Genomic DNA, 16,137 nt, shown 5'->3' with positions numbered 1-16,137 from the left:
CTATTATTATTACTGTGTCCAGCGTAGACAAGCATCAGAGAGAAGGTGGGGGTGGTGGATTTGATGCTTCTTATCCCAGGATTGGCTCTGCCTATAGCGTTGGCGGTGTCTGTCTCTTCAGGGAGACTCACCACCTGCTCCCTTCCACGGGAAGAGCTTTCCTGAGCCAGGGAATTCCCTCCTGTAGTGCCTGACAGCAGCTCCCAGCATTCTGATGCCATGCGCTCTGCCCACAGCAGCACGGCAAGAATTAGATCACATCTCGGGGCCAAGGCCGGACTGGAAAGACAGGCAGCTTTAGGTGTTGGGAGTGTCTGTTTAAGAGCCCTGAAACTGAGAGGGGAAGTGCAGGTCCTGAGGAAGCTCCTCTCCGCCCCCTGGGCCAGCTTTGGCTGGGGGTGGTGTTCAGCTCGCCCAGGCCACAGGCCACGGGTGTGTGGATGTGCTGCAGACAGGGGAAGGGCGGGTGCCCAGGGAGGAGAGGCAGGATGCCAGGGCATCTGCCAGCCCTCCAGGACATTCATTTTGGCCCACTGCCCTCCAGCATGGAGCAGACAAGTGTGTTTTGTTTTGGCATTAACTGGGCAGGCTATGGGAAAATAGGTGGCAGGCTTCCTAAGCTGAGTGGGGCCTCCTCCTTTCACAGGCCAGCACACAGTGGTTGTAGACCTGCCACCTCCCAATCCTGCTGTCCCTCCCCTTCAACTCCATCTCCTTCCCCTGGTCACTGCCTGTCCCCCGCCCCGGTTCGGCCTGGGGGGTCCTCTCCAGGGAAGGGACTCACAAAGGAGTAGCATCTCAAGCTGCCAGGCTGGGCTTTGAAGAAACTCCCTGGTGAAGCCCCTGTGTTACAGATGAGGAAATGAAGGTGGAGGGAGGGCCAGGGACTTCCCAGGTCTTCATGGGTGAGTCAGGGGCAAAACTGGGACTGTAGTTGGGCTCAACCCCCTCCCATGGGAATTTCTCTTTTTGTGTTTTGCTTTTTAAATTTACAAACAAAACCAGAACAAAATGAAGGGAAACTGAAGGAAAACACATGCGCATACAAAGGAAACTCACAGTTGTGGGCCAGCACAGTTGCAGGCATTTTATATAAACATTTCCATTTTTAATTCTCACCACAACCCAGCCAAAAGTCATTATTCCCCTTGTAAGGACGAGGGCACTGGGTTGAAGAAAGATTTCAGAACTCGGTCAAGAACCCAAAGCTAGGCAGAAGAGGAACCAAACATCTAGCCCAGGTTTGCCTGACCCCCAATCCCTTTGATGTCAACCCTCCTCCCAAACCTGACTGTTTTACCCATGGGTCCAAGTTTCCCAGAGTTGTAATCACAGTGCAGCTCCCAGTGGGAAGGCCCTCGTTGGTGTCCTGCATAAGTGGTCATTCAGCCTTCCCTGATGTATCCCAAGGCAGGCAGTCGCTAGCTTACATAGCTCCTCAGTTCTTTACAGATCACATACCTGTTATTTCACTTAACCTGTACCACCTCCTTAGGAGGAAGGACAGAATTTGTGATGTGCAAAAGGTCACATTCACAAAGTGCCTGGCAAAGACAGGGCTAGAACCTTGGTTGCCTGCCTCCTGATATCAAAACCATGTGACTGTCCGCTCCTGCTATAGCCCTGGGACTGGCTGTCCTCTCACCCCCCCTCCCATCCCCACCAAGTTGTAACACTCCCTGGCACAGGCTGATCAGATAATTCACTGTCCCAGTGCCTGCCTCTCAGGAACCCATCTCTGGCCTTAGATCCCTGTCACCACCTGGTGGAATCTGGGCCCTGTGTGTTCGGGGCACACTGCTGAGATCTTTGGTCTGTGTGTTGAGATTGGGAGCTCCTGGAGTGCAGGGCCTGGGTCTCATCCCAGAGACCTGCTTATGACTGAACCCAGAATAAGGGACTGGTTGAGGTTGAGTAATGTTGGATGGAATTCAAGGTCTAGTTCTGCCACAAACTCACTTTGTGTCCTAGGAAGAGCCCCGGTCCTCTTCTGCTGGCCACTGATCTTGAGACGTCATTCCAGCAGGCTGTGATTCTGTCTTGAGAGCTAATGGAGGAGACGGGCATACTCCCATACCAGGTTTACCAGAGGGCTGTGTTGAGGAAATTAGTTTAGGCAGGAGCAAAGGTTGATATGTGTGTGGGGGGGTGGGGTGGGGAGTGGAAGTACAGGGGAAAGAAAGGTGATTAGGGTAGAAGGGAGGTAATGGGGATAGGATCCACAGACTGCATTATTTGTAACAGCAGCATCAGCTAGCCTCAGTGGGGCTCAAACAGGGAATAGCTAGCATTTGGATGAGCTAATAGGTATTCCCCAGCAGCCTGAACCAATGTGAGTGGCAGATAATGAGACAGCAGGAAATGGAGTGAGAGCTGTGAACCCTAGCTGTGAGGAGGGTGGGAAGTGCATTGGTACAGTCTGGGCATATGGGATGGTGGCCACCATCTCTAGAGCCTTGGGTGGAGTGCCAATCTGTCCTGGGTGGCCACTTTGAACTGTGGTGGGGTGCCATTCACATTCTAATCATGCTCAAGGGCTGCTGCACACTTCATATCCCTGCAGTTTCCCCTGGGAGTTCTGTGGAATATTGGGATAGCTTATCTTTCAGTGCTCACTCATATGCCTGCTCTAGTCAGCTTTTAATCCTGGATCTCACTTAAATTTAGAATCACATTCCTTCTGGGAGATTGTACAGCAGCATGCTGGAGGAAGAGCATAGCTTCAGAATCACAGGAAGCCAGGGGCCAGGCCTGGCTCTCCTGTCCTAGCTGTGTGACCTTGGGCTGGTCATTTCACTTCTGATCTTTAGTCTGTGAAATCTGTGAAACGGGGTCATATGTATCATGAGAAGTTGTGAAGGTTAGAAACAATGTAAATAATATGCCTACTTCAATCCCTGAAACATCGAAGAGGCAAAATAAATGGTAGCTGTTATTAATTCCTTCCCAGGGTAAGAATCCCACCTGTGGCCTCCTTGATGGAAGGGAGTTAGCATCTACTTGCACTGCTCCAGGGATGGGGGAGCTCACCCCTTCTAAGGGCAGGTTGGTCTGGAAAACCTTCTTCCTTAAATACAGCTGAGACCAGTCCCAGTTCGGTCTCTGGGGCTATAACGCATGCCGCTCTGTGGTCACAGGACAGCTCTGTGGTATTTCCCCCAAACAGTGTCAAGGGATCTTACATCTGGTAGCACAGTGCTTGCTTGCACTACAGGAGCAAGGCTCTGGAAGTTCCCAGCCTGGTTCAAAGGGGTACATTTTAAGTCAGGCTTGTATAAGTCACAGAAATCCCTTTCCCATCCCTGTGAAGTTAGGAATATACGGTTGTATCCTCCTGAGTCTGCATTTTTCCTGGGTGAACTCTCAATTCCCTGAACAAGAGGCAAATGGGAGAACTGGATTCTGGTCCCAAATCCATCACTTCAGGGCAAATCACTTACCTTCACTGAGCTTCCAGTTACTCATTTGTAAAATGAATAAAATAACACTCTTTCACAGGATTATAGTGAAGATTAGCCCAGAAAAGTAATATGAAAGTTGGGGTTTTGGGAAAGGCATTTAGTAAATGTTAAACACATTTCTTGTTTTAAACCACATTTTTGAAAAAGCACCCAGCAGGTAAGTCCATCTGGTGTTGCCTGTTATTTATTACACCTCCAAAGAAAATCATCTCTGAAAGTCAATGCCGTTCCTGGTTTTAGAATAATGGCAAATCAGGTGGAGGATGCCCTCCTAAACCCATAAAATAAAGCCCCAGGGTTGTACTTCATCTGTGAAGAGCCTACTAAGTTCCAGGCTCATTCACTTACCTTATTCTGTGGTTGGGGACCAAGGCTCAGAGAAGGCCCAGCATATCAGTAGTAGAGGTTAGATCCCGAATCTCATAACATCTAGCAATTTTATACCCCTAGTCCTCACTTCTATAAAAGAGAGGTGAAGGGAGGATAATCTCTGGGCCAGACTAGTTGCACCCAGGACTAAGATCCAGCAAATCTTTGTAAAGCACCTTTGTGTGCATAACACTGTGTCTAGGAAAGCACTGTTACCCACCCCCCACCCCACCCCCACTATCTTAGTAACATGCATGGAATGGCTGGTCTGGAAATCAGCCTTGGTGAAGGCTGAGGCTGATTCTGTCTTGCTCTTAAGAATCTGTATTCCCAGTGTCTGGCACAAGGCTTGGCACAAAGCAGGACGCAGCAAATGTTTTTTGAATGAATGATAAATCAGTAAGCAATTATTGATCACCGACTATGTGCCAGAGCCTGTGGTAGAAGGAATTCTATTAATACAAGCCTGTGGGGCTGGTATTATATCCCCATTTTACAAGCCAGAAAGTAAAGGCTGAAAGCAGTGAAACTGACTAGCTCAAAGCCTCACAATTAATTGGTGCTGGAGCGGAGATTGGAGCCCAGCCTGGCTACCTCTTGCCTGGGCTCTAGCTGCTGCCCCACAGCTGTCGGGGAGTTGGGTCTCCACCCACTTATTCCATTGCCCCAGGCATTCCCTGATGGTAATTGAGGACTCTGGTGAAGGGCTGACTTTTGAATGGCCTCAAGGAAATTAGAAAAAGCAAGCCTGATTTCCTGGTTCCTACACAATCTAGCTCATGCATAGCCTTCTTGTACAAGAATCTAGGTAATTCAGTGTGAACAACCTGGGTTCAAGTTCCATCTTGAACCAATTTCTCGCCAGTTGTGGCCTTGGGCAATATACTTGGGTCTCTCCAGGCCTCACTTTCCTCTTTTGCCTGACTACTCTTCTGAGAACAGGTGTCCGGTACTCCAACTTCTGATAAAACTGTGGGGCAATCTAGTTCACTCTTCGCACATCCATGTGGCTCCGGAAGAGGTATTTTCATTCTTCTAAGCAGCTCAAGAAAGGCTGAAAACCCTACCCCCAGATGGTCTTGATGTGTGGGGAGGGGGCTGCGTGGATGAACAGCCTCACTGGCAGATGAGGAAGGTGGAGCTACATACCCAGCTACATAGAGGCAGGCAGAGTGGACTGAGATCCAGAGGTCCTGACTCCCAGACACGAGTTCCCTCCGTTGCCCTTGCTGCCTCCTTTACTTTTTCTCACAGTTATCATTGGCACACGTTTATGACCCATAGAGTGTAGTCGTGCTGTGTGACCTACATAAAGTCTCCCCTCTTCTAAGGGTATTAGCCTCCCTATCTGTGAATTGGGGATCCTGGTCTTAACCTCGAGGTTCCCTTCCAGCAGAGAGTCCGTGCTCTTTGACTTGAATGCCCCGCACCAGAGAGCACTTTCTCCTTTGCAAGGCAACTAGACACCCCCCTGTCCCGCCCCCACAACAGTCAGACACCTGCGGCCCGCTGAGAAAGGACTTGTCCACGCTCGCCCCCTTCATGCTTGCCTATTTGGCTAACCCATTCGCTCACCAGAGAGGGGTGTTTGAGGACCGAAAAGAAGGAAAAAACAGAACTCTCCTGCAGCTACAAGCATGCTGCCCTCCGCCCCAAGGTAAAAACTTCAGAGCGTCGTCCCCCTAAACACACACACACGGACACAGAAACGCTGCGGCCCAAAAACCTGTAGGAGGTGGGGGCGGCTTGTGCGCGTGCGTCGGCGCGGAGCTCTCTCCCGCCCACGTGCGCGGCTCCGACTGCAGGCGCGTGCCCGGACGGCTGGCGGGAAAGCGCGCGGGAAGCCCCCGTCTGGCTCCCAGTGTGGGGGAGGGAGGACAAGAGGCGTTTGGAACGTGCCACTCTCGGAGAGAGGGGGGGGATTTTCGTGCTCCGCTAGCGTTTCTATCCCTTCTATTCCCCGACCGATCCGCTAGTTCCCCCCCACCGAGATCCAGAGCCCCACGCCGCCGCCACGCTCCTTCCCTGCAGTGTGGCCCGGCCCCTCGAACCCAGCTCTGGACTGAGTTGTCCCCTCCGCCGCCGGAGCGGGGCGCTGCGCCACTTGGTGGGGCCGGAAATTCCCGCGGCCTGAGTGGAGGAGCCGAAGCCGAGAGCGCGGCGCCGCCTTCCACCTCCCCGGGACGGGCGGGGGCGCTGGGCCCAGCGAGGGCTGGGCTGCCTGAGTGGGGGCGGGGGGCCGCGTCTGCTAGGAGCTGCGGCGCCGGCGGGCGGGGAGCCGGACGACGCTGCTGTTCGAGAGCCGCTCGGCGAGCTAGGAGACCCTGCGCCCCAGCTCTAGGGCCCCCGCCCCCTTGCGGTCTCCGCCTCCTTCCCTCACACACCCCCCGGGCCGTCCGAGCCCCGGGCCTTCCCGGCGCTCCTCCTCCTTCTCTTCACACTCGCCCTCCGACCCGGGTCCTCCAGCCGCCCGCCGGCCTTGCTCCCTGCCGGGGGAGTTCTCGTTCTCAGGCTCTCCTTACACACACAGACTCGCTTGCGGGGCCTCCCCTCCTCACGGCCCTCCACCTCCTCGTCCTAGCTGACGCCGCCGTCGGGGGAGGATTGATGTCCCTTCAGCATCATGCAGCCGCCGCCGAGGAAGGTGAGAGTGCAGCCGGGGGGCTTTGGGGTTTGGGAGGGATGTGTACAAGGGACGCGGCTGGGGCGACCCGCTGCGTCCCCTCCCCCTTTTCGCTAGGGGCCGTGACCGCCGTCGCCTCGGGCTTGTCACCGAGTTGCCGGCGGCTCCAGGAGGGGGCCACGCGAATGAGGTGTCTTTCCGACGGAGGGGCGACCCGGGCTCGTCCCTTCCACCGCACTGGAGACCCCTAGACATTTCACAGAGTTTCGGGTGTGCATTTGTGTGCGCGCGCGCATGGCAGTGCTGCTCGCTGCAAAGTGCATTCTCGGGGCTGCACCTAGGGGAGGCGGGGAGCCCCTGCAGCTTTGCAGAGCCTGTGCTTGTGTGATTGTTTAGTCTGTGCCTGATTTGAGCCCTCCAGCTGCTTGTCGCCACCCTCGTCCGTTTGCAAATTTTCAGGGAATTTGTTTCTAGTCTTAGCCGTAAGGTTCGGCCTGCTTTTCCCACGGGGCGGCCGAGAAGTTGGACTAGTTACCGCCCCCCACCCCAGGGGAAAACAAGAAATTATGCCTTTCCCCCCCCACCCCCAATCCTGCCCCGCCCCTCCAGCTAGGGGGCCTTGAGGCAGTGGTGCTGCTCCCAGAGAGCGTGAAATGGGCAGTGCGTGGCGTGTGCACGGCGATCTGGGCTTGGGGTGGGAGTGACGGGTGCTCCCGGCGTGTCAGCCGCTTCCCCCCAGCGCCCTTCGAGAACTGTTTCACTGTCCTCTTCCCCAGCGTTCCCAGGGGCTGAGGCTGTGTCCTTGTCTTTTTAATCCTGCAGATGGTTACTTAGTGTCTACTCTGGGCATTGGGTGGAGAAGGCTGTTCTGTCCTCCCCTCGTGGACAAACCTAACTCGCTCGTGTCTGCTTCTTTCTCTTTCTTAATCCGGGTTTCTCCAGTTAAGTGAGTCTTTTTTTCTTTCACACATGTACCCCCCACCCCTCCGGGTTAGCACGGCTCTGGTTGGGGGGGCGGATTCCAGGCCCACTGTAACCTGGAACCCTGGCGAGAGGCACTGGCCAGCTTGCATTTGCTGTTCTGTTTGAAGTGGAGCCGCCACGGGGACCGGCTTGCTGGGGTGGCTTAAAAGCACTGCATATGCTGGAAGGTCACTTTTGCTTTCTCCTTTGTGAGAAAGAGATTGTGATTTGATGGGCTGTCAGCGAGTGGAGGGCATCATCCTGAGAGACAGTGTGCTTTCTCGCAGCCATTATGGAATAATTTATGTAGTCAATTTATGCATATGATTTCATGATTGTGTAAATTTCGGTCCTTAGATATTAGGCATTCCTATACTCCCTTCTGCCATCTATACTCAGCTCACCTCCCCTGGTGGTTGAAATCTTTAAGTCTTTTTTGGAAGAAATAGAAGACAGGGGCCTTGTAAAACTCTTCAGAAGATCTACTACATGTGTACTGAGCTTGTGCATGAAATGGAATGACTGGAAGCTTATTTTGCACTTATTCATTGTGTAATTTTTATACTCTTTTACTTTCATTTAACCTCTTTCAGGTTATTTGCCTAGTTTTCTCATTAAGTATCGTCAGTAGAACAAAATAAGGTGGCTAATAATGGATTTATGGCCTTTACAGAAGTGAGCAAGAGTTCTATATTCTGACAAGTATTAAGTATTTTGCTTAATTATTTTGTTGTTAAGGTTGCAGTAAGGCCTTCATAAATGTATGATATATTTTAGGTGAAAGTTACACAAGAACTGAAAAACACTCAAGTTGAGCAGATGACAAAACTTCAAGCCAAACATCAAGCAGAATGTGATTTGCTTGAAGATATGAGGTAAGATTATAGTAAATAGTTTGAGAACTTTTATATCTTTGTTTCAAAGAACCATTGAGTTACCAAGCCCCAGGAACTAATGATGGAATTTCCTTTTGGATTTCCTGCTTTAAGGCTGTTAGAGCTTTGACTCAGCTAGAAATTATAACTGGAACTAACGCAATGCAAACTTTTTTTCCTTTAGTGGGGGAACCTATGACCTACACATACTGTCATGAAAAAACAAGGGTCTTAAAAGTTTATTAGTCAAATTATAATCATTGAAGTAGAAATTCTTAAATAGTCTTTCTACTGAATTGTAACATTTACTGACTTTAATGATTTCACATAGATTTTTTAACTGACACCTCTGGTTAATGGTTAATGTCTGAGGGTGAGCCAGTCAACCTCAGATGATTGCACACTAACACTGTTTGTTAGAACATGACAAATATAATTTTGTCTTTGAACATTAAATTTAGTGGGAAATGTGTTTATCATATTTTGTCATTACCTATATTCATAATTAAGATAACTTCAAGCAGATAAACTATCTTGCCAGCATTGTGAAAATCAGCATCTTTATTGAGGGAAGCATGACTCATTTTACTGAAAGAAACACCACTCTTTTAATAATCCTGTAATACAAATTGACAGCTCAACAAACATATTTTTGAAAATGATGGGGGGGCGGGGCACCTGGGTGGCTCAGTCGATTAAGCATGTGACTTCAGCTCAGGTCATGGTCTTGCAGTTTGTGAGTTTGAGCCCCGCGTCGGGCTCTGTGCTGACAGCTCAGAGCCTGGAGCCTGCTTCAGATTCTGTGTCTCCCTCTCTCTGCTCCTCCCCCGCTCATGCTCTGTCACTTTCTCAAATAAACATTAAAAAAAAATTAAAAGAAAATGATGGAAGATAATTTGTGTGTTGAAACAGAGTGGCTGCAATTCTTATTTCCCTTTAGTAACACATTTATCAAATTGGAGTTGGGTCCGTAAGCTTTATCAGTTACCTATTTTTCCTGTGGTGCAGAATTACATGTTAGTTTCATGAAAAATATGAACTGTGTGTTGTAATAAAATTATATGTGTTTGGATACCTGAATTGTTTGGAGCCCAAAGGTTTAAAGAGCTTCTTTTTTCCTCCCCCATATTTAATTTAGGTGCTATTTGTGAGTATTTCTGCTGTATTTTCAGGGTTTCTTAGTAAGGTATATAAAGTTAGTTGTATCCAAACTTGGATAAGATCAGTGTTTTCTGACTGAAAAGTATTCTGCATTTATTTTTTTGTTTTTCATGTGGCCACAGGGAAATTTTTAGACTTAAATAATTCCTGTGTAACATACATGAAACTCTTCAAATGGTTAAAAACTCAAAATTTTTAGCATCCATTAAGTGAAATAAGCTATCTTAGTAGAAATTTCTAAATGAAGAAAGTAATAAATTTTCAGAAGCAATTCAGAAAGGCCAAATTAGTGTGTAAGTAAAGATCTTCTGTTGGGTCTGGATGGTCAGTGGTCCTTAAGTCCTGCTAATTATATATTCTAGAGATTTCTTGTTTACATTCTTTTCTGTTTTTCCCCTTTTGCCTATACCTTGGTATAGGAGCTTATGGTCAAGTATAGGGATACACAGTCACTGCTAAATTGATATAGTTTGGTGTGCTATTATTTAGTTGTTTCTATTATTGCTGACCTATCACATTTCACTTACGTTATTTCAATAATATCCTAATTCTTGCAGTAGTGTTCTCATATTTTCTAACCCCCCCCCCCCCCCCCCCACCTCTCCTTTTATGTCTGTCTTCCACATTGTCACCAGCTGGCTTTCTAAAAATGTTGTTTGGGATGCCTGGGTGGCTCAGTCAGTTGAGCGTCTCTTGATTTTGGCTCAGGTCATGATCCCAGGGTCGTGGGATCCAGCCCTGTGTCAGGCCCTGCGCTGAGCATGGAGTCTGTTAAGATTCTCTCTCACTCTGCCCTGCTCTCCTGTGCGCATGCTCTCTCTCTAAAATAAAAAAATAATAAGATAAAAACAGTTTATTTTATATTGGGTTCTCTGTGGCCTTTTGGATAAAGATCATACACCTCGTTGTAGCATATATGGCCTTCTGCAACCTAGCCACAAGCTTCCTTTCCTGGCGTAATACTACCATTTCATGCTTATTCATCCTTCCTTAATCTCCTTGCCCTGGCAACTCAGGACTTCTGGTTATCTAATTGTGCTCTTTACATTCATGCCTTTTTATATGCCAGTCTCCTTGCCTGTTGATACCCTTCCTCCTACTTTTTCACCTGGCAAATTCTGCTTACCACTAAATTTGCAAGTTTGTTCTTTGTGATCTCAAAGAATTTTGATTTTGCACATGCTTCTGGCTTCCCGGCTCATGTGAACTCCTTGAAGTGAGAGGCTAAGTCATTTTTGTATCTTTGTACCCTTTTAGGCTGGCAGAATTGTTAAATGAATGTAACTGGTTATATTTAAATGCACCTTAGTTGTTTTTAGGTGAAATGTTTTATTGTTCTTTTGGTAGGGGGCTAGAGTGGTGTCTGTTGAGCTTGTGTTACACTTTGATTCGTGTGGGCATATTTATTTATTTATTTATTTAAAAATGTATTTATTTTGAGAGAGAGCGAGCAAGTGAGTGAGCAGGGAAGGGGCAGAGAAAGAGGATCCCAAGTAGGCTCTGCACTAAACAGTGCAGGGACTCGAACTCACTAACCATGAGATCATGACCTGAGCTGAAACCTAGAGTCAGACGCTCAATCGACTGAACCACCCAGGTGCCCCTCATGTGGGTAGTTTAAAACCTACCGTGCTATTTGATGTTGAGTATGTCTATATTTACATATACTATGTAAATACAGAGATGGTTGGTGTTCCCAGGGATTAATAGAGTCCTTATTACAGTGAGTCAGTGTGTTCTTCTTTTATGTTAAATTATTGGAATGAATCCCTTCACTCCTTTATAGTTGTGAGCAGAATGCTATATTACCTACTAAAACGTGAATTTAGGTTTCTAACTTCCTTTTTTCTCAATGATAATATTGAATTGGAAGTTGAAAATTGTGTATTGTTGGTATTTATAATAACTTTAGTTGCTTGAGGAAGGGGGTAGTCTGCCTTTCTGGTCTGTCCTATCAAGTCAAATGACATTTTAAAAAATTCATTAGAAACCTCTGAACTTGGGTTCAGGTGTATAATACAGTATGTATTATATTGTAAAAGATCTTGCCTGCCATTTTTCTTTTTTTTTTTTTTTTAAGTTATCTCTATTCCAATCTGGGACTTGAACTCACAACCTGGGTATTAAGAGTTGCATGCTCTACCGACTAAGCTAGCCAGGCACCCCTGCTTTTCTCTTTCCCAAAACCCCACAAATAATAGTCCTTCTCACCAGTGCCCCCTCTCCCCCATCAGTGTTATGTTCAATTTAGGTTAGTGTGAATCACTAAAAAGCAAATAGCTTTGTTTTGCTTTTCTTTCTTTTCTTTTTTCTTTTCTTTTCTTTTTTCTTTCCTTTCCTTTTCTTTCTTTTCTTTTCTTTCTTTCTTTCTTTCTTTCTTTCTTTCTTTCTTTCTTTCAAGATTTTATTTATTTAAGTAATTTCCATACCCAATATGGGGCTTGAACTCACAAGCCCAAGGTCCAGAGTCACACGCTCCTCTGACTGAGCCAGCCAGGTACCCCAACTTTTCTTAATATAAAAAAATTGATAGTAGAGAAAAATTTTTATGATTTAAAAAAAAAAGTGAAGAAGTAAAAGACCACAATAATTATTAAGCTGTAAGTAGGAGATGTAATAGGAGATATCATGTGTTAAGCTCTAAATAGGAGAATTTCATGCTGGGTTATGGCTAGTTTCCACTCCCTTCCCCCACTTTTCATCTTCTGGAATTTTGAAGGGAGGAAACCAATTATGATACAGTATTTTTCCTTTGCTCTCCTCCCCTTCTTCAGTTCATTTGTTCCAGGGATGTATTTGGAAGCTGGTGTGTTCGGAGTAAAATTTGAGAAAGAAAGATAAACTCATTTGTTGTTAATCAGGGACATTGCTTTGGGGAGGCTTTATACTGAAGTGTTTCCTGTTGGCTTTTTCTGTCAGCTGTACATAAGCACACTTTACTTTCTTTTTAGTTTATTATTATTTTTTCTTTTTGCTTTCTAAGGTGACTTATAAATTTCTAAGTACTACAGCCTGTATATTGTTTATTAATGTTACATATTTAGTATTGTTTATTCTTATGATTTGCTAAGTAGAGGCAATAAAGAAAGTTCTTTGCAGGGATTCTGAATATAAAGAACTAACTTCTTAGCAGACATTTTTTAGGAGGTCATTATATAATATGGCAAAATCTCAGAATTTTAGAGTCTGATTGATACTGTCCCATTTGTTGATGAAAATGGAAACTGAGGTGCAGTGAGATGAAGTAAATCATATTGAGGAAAAATGCTATTTCTCTGTTTTCTAGACTAGTGCACGATCCCCTCTATTTGTATTTCCCAAGGTTTTAATCAAGGAAATCATTATAAGTCCCATTTCTTAAAAACATCTTGCCTATCAAAAAGTACATTTTAACTAATAATTTGTTTTCTTATTTTTTACTTTTCATACGTCAAGCTGTAAATCAGCTTTGAATCACTATTTTAAAACTACTTACATGAATCCAGACAAAGGCAAAGATACTTGAAACTTGACCAGAGAAGGTTGAGTATATGGTTTCTCACAGATGTTCTGAAAAATGGAAACTGGCTCAAGAAGCACTTGTCTTTCTTTGTAGACACCTGGAGGTCTGGCGACCTCAAGTGAGGAATTACTGTGCTATAGGTTCTCTTTTTTAACCTGTAGGTTCATGGAACTCACTGGGGATTGGATTCTTGTCTGTTTATGGATTCTCTTTTTTTTTTGTTGTCTCAGAGACTGTTCGGTCTAGAAGGGAACCTTGGAAGTAATCTGGTATAGACTTTTTAAAAAAGATTTTTATCTATCTATCTATCGATCTCTCTATCTATCATTTATTTATTTTGAGAGTGAGAATCTGTATGCACATGTGTGTGCACATGTAGGGGAAGGAGCAGATAGAGAGGGAGAGAGAGAATCTCAAGCAGGCTCTGTGCTGTCAGCACGGAGCCTGACATGGGGCTTGATCTCATGAACTGTGATATCATGAACTGAAATCAAGAGATATAGTTTCTATATCCAGCATGGGGCTCAAACTTACAACCCCGAGATCAATAGTCACACACTCCGTCTGAGCCAGCCAGGACTCTTTTGAGAACAGTTTTCTTGAGACATAATTCACATACCATACAATTAACCTATTTAAAGTTTTTTAGTATATTCATGGGGTGTACAACCATCAACACTTTAACTTTAGAACATTTTTGCTCCCCCAGAAAGAAGTGCTGTATTTATTAGCAGTCACTTTCCATAATTTTCTCCAGCCTTAAGCAGTTACCTTCCCTGTCTATAGAAATGGAATCTGTAAAAATGGAATCAGACACTGTGTGGTTCTGTGACTAGCTTTTGCTTAGCCTAATGTTTCCAGGGTTCATCCATGTTATAGCATCAGTACTTCATTCCTTTTTATTGCTAAATAATACTCTGTTGTATGGATATGCCATCACATTTTATTAATCCACTTATCATTTGATGGATTTTTTGGCTATTATGAATAATGTTCCTTTTGAACACTCATGTACAAATTTTGTGTGGATTTCATGTTTTCATTTTTATACCTAGTAGTAGAATTGCCAGGGTCATGTGGTAACTCTGTTTAACTTTTTTTTTTTTTCCTGTTTAACTTTTTGAGGAACTTTCAAATTGATTTCCAAAGTGGCTGCACCATTTTTTATTCCCACAGCAATAATGTCACGAAGGTTCCAGTTTTTCCATATCCTTGCTAATGCTTGTTATTGTCTGTCTTTTGATTATAGCCATCCTAGCGGGCATGAAGTGGTGTCATTGTGGCTTTTATTTGCATTTCTCTAATAGCCTGTGATATTGAGCATTTTTTCATCTGCTTATTGGCCATTTGTATATCTTTGGGGAAATGTCTATTCAGATCCTTTGCCCATTTTTAAACTGGGTTTTGTCTTCTTGTGTTGTAAGTTCTTCAACTACGTATATATGTGTGTGTGTATGTATGTATATGTGTATATATATATATGTGTGTGTATATATATATACACACATGTATATATGTAAGCTATTTGACTTGCAAGTATATACTATATTTGCACTATTTTTCCCACTCTGGAAGAATCACCTGAAGTGATTCATACGTGCACTAAATTTTGAGAATTACTTAAGTGGTGGAAAGAATAAGGACTTTGAAGGTAGACCAGAGATTGAAACCCAGCTCTGCAGCTTACTATTTGGGTGATATTGGAGAAGTTACTAAGGTTCTCTGAACCTCAGATTTCATAAATGTAAAACAAAGTTAATGCCGACCTTTCTGCTTTTCTGCAAATGAGATATGTGAAATGCTGAGCATAGTAGGTCTTTAGCACTGGTAGCTACCATTGTTAGTGGAAATTAGAGCCTGGGAAGGATGTTGTCTTATTCAAAGTGACAATGGAGGTTATTGTGTTTCATTAATTCTAAGAAGCACGGTTTTATTTAATTTTTTTCCATTCTTCTGAAATCCAGATACATTTTACAATTGCTTTTGGGTTTGATGTAGTTGTCATTGTCTCTTCATGCATGGAACTTGCAGAATACGTATTGGCAGGCTTGGAAGAAAATCCCAGAGATAATGGTGGGAATACAAATGTTGGATCACCCGGGCTTTTGATGGTACAGAGGATGATATTGTGTGGAAAACTATAGGTTATCAGTGACTGATTCAAAAAAGTGATTCAGAAGATCTTGACTCCGAGTGTGACCAGTTCATGCACCAATTTATTTTATCTTTTTAAAATTACTCACAAATTATCCTAAAAATCTGACTAAATAAGCTTAAAAGCACTCTTTTAATAAGTATAAATAAAAATTGTAAGTGTTAGGGTATTGAATCAATTTAGTTGGCAGCATTTTTTCTTAGTGAAACATAAGGTGTCTTGGAATGTGTATTTTTTAATACGATGAAAACTGGAAGTAGCAGATCAGATACTGGACCCAGGTCTTTTTTTTCATTCATTCAAAATCATATTGCTTTTCAATTCAGAGAATTGAATTCAATTGAATTTGAATTCAGTTCAAATGAGAACTTAAAAATGATGTAAATCGTGAGAGGGAGCATTTTTAAAAATAGGACTGCAATGGTGGCTCAGTCAGTTAAGCATCTGACTTCGGCTTACGTCAGGCTCTGTGCTGTTCACGAGTTCGAACCCCATGTCAGGCTCTGTGCGGACAGCTCAGAGCCTGGAGCCTGTTTCGGAATCTGTGCCTCCTTCTCTGCCTCTCCCCTGCTTGTGCACTCTCAAAAATAAATAAACATTAAAAAAAAGTAGGGCTGCAGGGAAAAAGATCAAGTGGGACCATACTTAACATTTCTTTGAGAGGCACCTGAGTCGCTCTGTTGGTTAAGTGTCTGACTTCGGCTCAGGTCATGATTTCAGTTTGTGAGTTTGAGGCCCCCCCCCCCCCCCCCCCCATCGGGCTCTCTGCTGTCAATACAGAGCCTGCTTTGAATCCTCTGTCCACCCCCTCTCTCTGCCCCTCCCCCCTCTCAAAAATAAATAAATATTAAAAAAATATTTGGGACGCCTGTGGTGGGCTCAGTTGGTTGGGCATCTGACTTTGGCTCAGGTCATGATCTCACAGCTCATGGGATCAGGTGCCGCATCAGGCTCTGTGTTGACAGCTCAGAGTCTGGAGCTTGCTTTGGATTCTGTGTCTCCATCTCTGTCTGCCTCTCCCCCCGCTC

At 45.1% G+C, this 16,137-nt stretch overlaps 1 protein-coding gene across 5 annotated transcripts in view; it reads left to right on the top strand.

Moving 5' to 3' along the window:
- The window catches only part of FCHSD2 (FCH and double SH3 domains 2), a 296,103-nt gene that overhangs the window by 5,010 nt on the left and 274,956 nt on the right, over window positions 1-16,137 (top strand). For 3 of the 5 annotated variants that reach the window (XM_078433113.2, XM_078433114.2, XM_078433110.2), the window contains exons 1-2: window positions 6,332-6,474; window positions 8,194-8,291. In XM_078433113.2, the coding sequence (XP_078289239.1) occupies window positions 6,454-6,474; window positions 8,194-8,291 (119 nt within the window). In that variant the 5' untranslated portion in view covers window positions 6,332-6,453. Of the gene's footprint in view, window positions 1-6,331; window positions 6,475-7,218; window positions 7,400-8,193; window positions 8,292-16,137 lie in introns of those variants that run through there. The other 2 variants (XM_078433112.2, XM_078433111.1) reach the window with 2 other exon arrangements.

This window comes from Panthera onca, chromosome D1 (assembly GCF_046562875.1).
Source record: "Panthera onca isolate mPanOnc1 chromosome D1, mPanOnc1 haplotype 2, whole genome shotgun sequence".
Lineage (NCBI taxonomy): Eukaryota > Metazoa > Chordata > Mammalia > Carnivora > Felidae > Panthera > Panthera onca.
This window is presented reverse-complemented; position numbering and strand designations above follow the sequence as displayed.